Genomic DNA, 7,509 nt, shown 5'->3' on the forward strand with positions numbered 1-7,509 from the left:
CGGCTCGGGGAAGGGCCTCCCGCTTTGCCGCCCCGCGATGTGGGGCTGTAGGGTGGCGATGGGATGGGGGGCACGTGGGCAGGAGGTGGAGGCGCTCCCTGGGTATGGGGGAACCGGAGCAAGGACCCACAGAGGTGACAGCCAGGGGGACCGGGGCACTCGCCCGCTGGGGTCCCAGCCTGCGTGCTCCTGGGGTGGGCTGACATCTGCCTCCCAGGACCCCCCACCCCGGTGCTACCCAGGGAAGGGGCAAGCCCGGAGATGGCACCGAGGGCCGAGCTGGGCCAAGCGATGACGGCGAGGTGTAATTGCAGGGGCTGGCGTGGCGCGTGCAGACTTCCTCCCCGTCTTCCCTTTGTGTCTCCCTTCGCTGCGGGGCCGCAAATTACGGGGGGCGGCTGGGCCCTCCCCGCCGCGGGCCCTGCACGCCTGCAGCTCCGCGCCCGCTCCAAGTGCAGGGGCCCTCGGGGTCCCACCAGAGCCGACGGCGGTTGCACTGCAGCCCCCCAGCAAGGAGCTCGGACGCAGGGGCTGAGCAAGAGTTGCCCGCGGCCAGCACAGCTGGAGGGCACCCGAAGCCGGCAGCTGGGCCCCTTGCAGCCTCTGGGAGCCTCCGCGGCCCGGCTTGGCTGTGCCCTTGGCCTCCGGGGCCGGGCTGTGACTCAGCCTGGAATTCCCCGGGCGGGCACCGGCCTCCACCCACGTCTGAAGGCTGCTCTGGGGGGAGCTGAAATCTGGGCCCTTTCCCAGGCTGCCTCCAACACGTCCTCCCCGCCCAGGGGACACTGAGGCACAGGGAAGGGAACTCCCTAGACCGAGCCTGGAGGATGCAGATCTCCTGCGTCCCGGCCCGGTGCTCGCCTCGGTCCCATCCTGCAAGCACCCCATGGAGGGGAGCTGCTGGCCCCGCGCTGGCGTCTCTGCCCCCCCGGACACGCACACGCATGCACACACGGCTGCTGTGGTCTCATGCCGAGTGTATTGGTTGCCCACACACACAGTGCACGGCTTGGTGGCGCGCGGCCCCCGCGGGGTCCTGAGCGTTAAGCGCAAAGACCAGGTGCAGAAGCAGCGGCGGTGGCAGCGGTGCAGGGGGTGTTATGTCAGGGGGGAGGGGGTATCCTTCCAGTGCCCCCAGTAGGGACGGAGGGAAGAGGAGATCCAAGAGACGACGGCGCTGGCTTCTGCACCTGTGCTCTCAGCGCCGGCCGGCAGCTCTGGCGAGGGGCCTGGAGCAGCCCCCGACGTGCTCCGAGGGGGCTGCAGCTCTTGCAGGGGGAGTCACTGGCCTCTGGCTCGCAGGGCAGCAACTGGGGAAGAGTCAGAGCAGGGCGCTGGGCTCAGTCCACCCGAGTCCAGACTCTTGGCTGCGTGCGCAGGTCTCCGGGGGGCCACACGTCGCTCCAGAAATCCTGCCAGCAGCTGCCCCCCTGAGCCGGAGCCGCCGGCCCTGCCTGTCCGAAGGGGATGAGCTGGGTCCTTCAACCCCGTGCAGCCGGACACAGAGCGGGGTGAAGCGTGGAGCTCCTGCTCCAGAGGGACACGAGCCCCTGCCTCCCCATGTCCACCCTGCCCGAGCAGGAGTCTCCGGCCTCCGCCGGTGCCCAGGGAAGCAGCAGGTCCTCGGCGGAGCATTGGCAGGACCGCGGCGGCCCTGCCCGATCCTCGCGCTGTCTCCAAGGTCGGGCGATGAGGTGGAGCGTGCGGGGGCCGCTCAGAGCCGTCTCTGCCTTCCCTTCCAGCAGCCGCCCCCGGCCTGGCGGCTAGGTCATGCTGCTGGGTGAAAGGCTGCTTGCTGCGTGGGGAGGAGACGGAGCATCCGGGTTAGCGTTCATCCCCCGGGACTGCCTGTCCCCATCCCCAGAGCCAGGACCCAGCGTGCTCCCAGAATCAGCTCCAGAATCGGGCCCAAATAAGCCCAATTCCCCGCAGGAGCGGGGTTGAGCGGGGCCAGCACGGCTCCTCGGCCAAGACAGCCCAACGGTGCAATAGCTCACACGGGACCTGTTCCTCTCTGGGCTTCAGCTCTCCTACCCCCTGGAAAGCCTGCGTGCCCACGGCCGTCTCTCCCCAGACCCTGCCCATACGAGCCCCGGGATGCAGCCGGCAGCAGGGAGCTACCCTGTGCCCTTGGCTCTGGCCTCTCCTGTCTGTGTAGGAGATTTCGGGAAGCCCGGAGCCTGCCTAGCTCAGTGCAGACTGAGCCCAGCGGAGCCCGCACGCCAAGGGCAGCTGGTGCAGACCCCTGCAACCCCCCAGGGATGTGGCTACCCCCCATCACGCCAATGGGATGCAGTGGACAGCACAGTCCACTGCTGGGGGGCCTCAACCTAGCTCCATCCACCTGCCCGAGAGGCAAATGTACGCCAGCCCCTGCCTGCCCCCAGCCTCTGTGGGCTGAGGGAGGAGCGGGTCACATGCTGACCCTGTGGCTGAAGCTATCCCAAAATTAACCAGGCTGCCAGGCCCCCCTGGAGAATGCCAGTGACGTGGTCCCGTGTGCCACGGATGGAGGTGTGGGGAAGCGCGTAGGGTGTAGGGACGGGGACACTTACCACAGGGCCACCACACAGTCATGCTGTCCCGGGTGAAGACAGTGAAAGACGTGAGCGCCACGAACACACACATGTACAGCACACACACACGGCACACCACGAGACACAGCCACGGGAGCTGCACCCTGTGCCCAGCGTCCTCCCGCCACCCACGGTCCACTCCGGATGGGCAGAGAGATCCAGGCCAGGTTCACCCCCGGCTCAAGTGCCTGCTTGCCCCATTGGCTAATGCCCCCCCACCCTGGGGACAGCTGCAGGGAAAGCCAGGGCTGGATTTCGGTTTGCCCAGATGGGATTTTGGAGGAGGGGGCGACCGTTGGCTGGGGCAGAGCTGAGAGAGGCCACGCTGCCTCCTCCGGGCACAGAGACAGATGGGGCAGGGACGAAGGTGGCAGCAGCCCGTGCCCCAGTGCCCGCCTCGGGGACAAGAGTGCAGCTGCTGTGCTGGTCCCCCTGCTCCGGGGCACAGCTCTGGACACGGATTGTATGCACACACATGTGCACATGCAGCAGACGTGATGCACATCTAAGCAGGGCGGAAATGAACGGAGAAGAGTGGGAGATGAGATCCAGGCATCCCATGAGCAACAGCAGCTCTGGGGGCAGCTGCCAGGCAGAGCAGCACCAACCCACTGGGGACTCAAAGGGATGGTGCCCAGATGTGCTGCCCTAAGGGGCTGATCCCCTTGCAGGGGTGCCCGCCAGGCACTGGCCCGTCCCTTTCAAAAGTGGCATGGAAGGATCCTGGAGCTTTGGGACAAGCCAGGAAGGGATCTCGGGCCGGGGCTGGTGACATCCCCTTGCCCATCGTGGGACCAGCTCGTGTTGGCGGCTGTTGCTCGCGCGGGGGATCTCATAGTCGTGCCCGCAGGGGAGGGCCCTGTTCAATTTATACAGCAGGTGGGTCTGTGCGAGTGCCAAGGGCACGTGCCAGCTGGCTGCCCTCAAGACTAGTGTCCTTGCTGCCCACGAGCGCTGCCCACGAGCACAGCCCCTCGGGGCTGATCTGCCCATGACCTCACGGCCTGGGATGCTACAGAGGGAGAGCCTCGAACCGGAGATCTCGAGACCGATCCGTGCCCTTTCAATGCCCTCCCTAGCACCCACTGTGATGAGGTGAGAGGTGCCAGAGGAAATAGATTCAACAAATCTATTTGTTCAACCCCCACAAATAGACTGATGAATACATCTGCTAATAGACATGGATCCCAAACCTGCAGGGAGACGGCAGATGAGCCACTGGGGATGAAGAGCAAGGGCCACGTCTGGCAGAGCCGGGGGCATGGCAGGGGTGCTCCAGCCCCAGAGTGGGGAGTATGGGACGGGCCCAAGGGGCATCAGCAGGGCTGTGTATGCAGTCACCCCCTGAATGAAGCTCGGCGCTCCTCCGGCACCGATGCCAACCCTGGCAGCTGCCATACAGAGGCCTGGCATATAGCGAGATTGGCATTGTGGGAAGCACAGGGGATGGGGGCCATGTCTGACCCTGCAGCGGGATCCCGTGTGCGTCCCGTGATGTGCTAACCCTGGCTGGGCACACAGACCCGAGCAGACACACAGGCACACGCACGCGGCACCCGGCGCACTGACCTGGTGAGGGCGAGTCGGGACTCACCGTCAGCAGCACGTCGTGGTTGTCGGCCAGCGCCTGCTTGGCCAGGTACCGCTCACGCTTGATCTTCACTTCCAGCGACTCGGGGACGTCGGGCACCAACCAGTCGATGAGGCGCAGGCAGAAGAAGACCACGTGCTGCGGGGGAGCGAGGGGTCAGGGACCGACTCGGGCCTGGGGGATCCCGATGCCAGTCCCTGCATCTGCCACATGGGCATGTCCCTTGAGCCTCAGTTTCCCCATCCGATTATGGGGCTAGCACCACCTTGCTCTGTCCAACAGCAAGAGGGCCCTTTCTCCATCCCACCTGCCTTCATCTCATCAGCTACAAGCCATCGGGGATGTATCGCAGGCCTCTCTCCTTCACCCTGCCAGCAGGCCAGGAGCTGGCCCCAGCCACAGCGCTGTGGGGCAGCATGAGGCTGAGCAGCTCAGCCCACCGGGACAGGGAGCAGGGGGAAGCTCTCGTTTCCACAGGCATTGCTCAGTATCTCCAATGGTTTCCAGAGCAGGGAGAAGAGCAGAGGGGAATCTCTCTCTGAAGACTGAAGAGCTCAGTGATGGGGGTGCAGAAAACGCAGCAGCGGAGGGATGGATGGATGGATGGATGGGGAGAAGGTGCTGCAGCAATGCACCCGTTTGGGGCTCAGCTACCACCGCGGTGAAGGGCACCAGGACATAACGGGCAGCCCAGCCCCTGCCCGTATCCTGGGCAGGAGCCCACCCTGGCGGGCCTCACCTCGAAGGCGATGATGAAGCCCAGGCGGATGGCCAGCAGCTTCCAGTAGAAGAGGGTGTAGTTCCCACTGGTGTCGCGGAAAGCTTTGTACCTGCACAGAGGAGCGGGGCGGCAGCTCAGAGCGGGCCCTGGCTTCGTGTCCTATTCGGGACCCCCCTGCTAGCACCCGAGAGCCTCAGCTGGGTGGACGTGGGGCTGAGGGAAGGTCCCTGATGGGCGGCCCTGGGGAACGAAGCCCCGGTCTCTCTAAGCAGCAGATCCGGGCTGCACCCCCTGCAATGACATCCCCCCCGTGTTGCCTCTCACCGGCACAGGGTGTGATTGCTGGCGACGTAGCTCTGGGGGGCATAAGCCAGGGTGAAGTTGATGTAGCCGTGGAGCTGGCTGTCGTGCTCATACTGGTACAGCAGCCGGGGCAGGAAGTCCGAGGTGAAGGCGATGAGGAAGGCCTGAGGGAGACCGCAGGGTCAGGGCACGTGCACTCCCTGCCTGGGCCACCACGGGGCATGTCCACAGAGGGGATGTGCCGGCCTCCGTGGGCACCGGCCACTGGGAGACCTGCCCAGGCAGCACGGAGCTGGACGCGGAGCACCCCGCGCCCTGCCCGCACTCACGTTGATGATGACGGAGATCTGTGCCAGGACCTCGAGGATGAAGAACCAGACGCCGATGTCCTGGGCACGGTAGGCCACGGGGCGCCGGTACTCGCACACGAACTTCTGGGCGTCCAGCCGGATCTCCACCCAGTTGTTGAGCAGCGCGAAGAGCGGGGCCAGTGGGAAGGCGGCCACGAAGATGGTGATGAACCCAAACTGCAGCACTGCGGGGCCAGAGGCAGTCAGGGACCCCCCGGCACTGGCAGCACCCCGATGCTCCAGCCCCGTGCCCGGGAGAGGCTGGGGGGAAGCTGCCTCACCCACAAAGCCAACCTCCCGTGGGTCTGGCCGGAGCCGGCCTGGCACGCAGGGCAGGGACAAAGCCCCCTCTGTTTGCTCCCGGATGCTGGGCCGACCCGCGGTCGGGGGTCTCCCGGGCGGGCTGGGCACGTCTCTTGCTCACCCATCTCCAGGTACTCCTCAAAGAGCCCCTCGCACTCAATGAGCTCGTAGTCCTCCTCCCAGCGCCGTGGCTCCTGGCTGATCTGCGAGCCCCGAACCCTGGCCAGCTTCCTCTTCTGCCTCCAGGCTTTCAGCTTGCTGCAGGGAGAGGCCGGGGCATTTTGCCAGCTGCTTCTGCCTCAGCTGCCAGTGCCAGGCCTCCCTCTACCCCCAGCCAGCCCACCACCTCGGGGCAGAGAGGTCTGCCAGGTGCCCCGGGCTGTAGGGAGGGAGCTCTGGGTTCTCCCCTGCATGCCTGGGAGCTCCTGTGCTAACGCTAGAGCCCCTGTCCCAGCTTGCCCATGCCTCCCACCTGCAAACGGCTCACAGCACCAGGCCGGCACAGGATGGCGTGGAGCCCCATCGGGTCAGCAACCCGCACCCCACGGCCCCGCACCCACCGAGGACCCCCTCCCCGGGCACTCACGGGATGAGGAACTCCTGGATGTTGCTGACGATCTGCTTGCCCACCATGATGATGAAGAGCTGCTGCGCCAGCTCGATGAGGCAGCCGCCGGGGCCGCACTGTGGGATGCAAACAGGAGATAAGACAGAGTACACCCAGCCCTGCCTCTCCTGGGGGAGCCCCGGGACTCCTGGATGCCTGTGCCCGTCCGTCTCCCCTGACCGGGTGCAAATAGGAGGGAGCAGGAGCACGTGCTGCGGGCTGGGAGTGAGGAGACACAGCCCCAGTCTCTGCTCTGGCATGTTAATGCAGCACAAGGGCGCCACTCGGTACTCACGTCCTCGTTGCGCATGCCAAGGAGCTTGCCGTACTGCCCGGGGTACCCCACGAACCTGTGGGCAGAGGATGTGGCATCAGCCCCTCCCCAGTCCCTTGCTTCTAAGAGGCAGGGGCTGGACCCCCAGGCAGCTCCCGGGGTCTCTGGAGCAAGAGGACGCTGTAGCTGCACCCAGGCTTTTCAGGAGGAAAAAGGCAGGAGCTCTCCACTGGGGCAAGGGCATCAGGATGGCTCCTCCTGGCTCTAAACCAGAGCCTCGGATGTGCCAGCTGCCCCCAGCACCCCTGCTGGCCCAGCCAGAGGCAAGTGGGGTGCCACGGGTGTCCACAGGTCTGTGCTGCGTATGCAGGGCCTGGCCCAGCAGTGAAAGGGGTGGAAGCTGCAGGACACCATCACACCCGGCGGCTCTGTCTGCCCACACATGCCTGGTACCTAGAGCAATGTGCAGTGCGGGGAGACGGGCCACGGCATCACCCCATCAGCACCACCACCCAGCAGGGTCTCGTGGTTGCAGCAGACCCTGGACCCATGCCCCGTGTCTCACCCCTCGGGCTCTAACAGATCTGGGATTCGAACCCAGGATCCTAACACCACCCTTGTCCAGACCTGTGGGGCTGGTATCACCCCAGAGGGGCTTCCTCATACAGCTGCGTGCGTTTGACAGCCCAAGGAGCAGGCCAAACCCCCCCGGTTTGGGTGGGATGGAGGTGCTCGTAATGGGGGTGTTGTGGGTTCGAATCCCGGATGGCGTGGGGAATTCCTG

General features: G+C 65.7%; 1 protein-coding gene across 1 annotated transcript in view; it reads right to left on the reverse strand.

The window, feature by feature from the left end:
* Nucleotides 1-1,763: 1,763 nt before the first annotated feature.
* The window catches only part of LOC102380893 (anoctamin-7), a 13,657-nt gene continuing 7,911 nt past the window's right edge, over nucleotides 1,764-7,509 (reverse strand). Inside the window, exons 17-24 of the mRNA XM_025203719.1 lie at nucleotides 6,747-6,801; nucleotides 6,431-6,528; nucleotides 5,966-6,102; nucleotides 5,521-5,726; nucleotides 5,213-5,355; nucleotides 4,907-4,997; nucleotides 4,146-4,305; nucleotides 1,764-1,795 (exon numbers count right to left, since the gene is read on the reverse strand). Of these exons, the coding sequence (XP_025059504.1) occupies nucleotides 1,764-1,795; nucleotides 4,146-4,305; nucleotides 4,907-4,997; nucleotides 5,213-5,355; nucleotides 5,521-5,726; nucleotides 5,966-6,102; nucleotides 6,431-6,528; nucleotides 6,747-6,801 (922 nt within the window). The remainder of the gene's footprint in view (nucleotides 1,796-4,145; nucleotides 4,306-4,906; nucleotides 4,998-5,212; nucleotides 5,356-5,520; nucleotides 5,727-5,965; nucleotides 6,103-6,430; nucleotides 6,529-6,746; nucleotides 6,802-7,509) is intronic.

The sequence above is a fragment of the Alligator sinensis genome, unplaced genomic scaffold, assembly GCF_000455745.1.
Source record: "Alligator sinensis unplaced genomic scaffold, ASM45574v1 scaffold512_1, whole genome shotgun sequence".
NCBI classification, from domain to species: domain Eukaryota; kingdom Metazoa; phylum Chordata; order Crocodylia; family Alligatoridae; genus Alligator; species Alligator sinensis.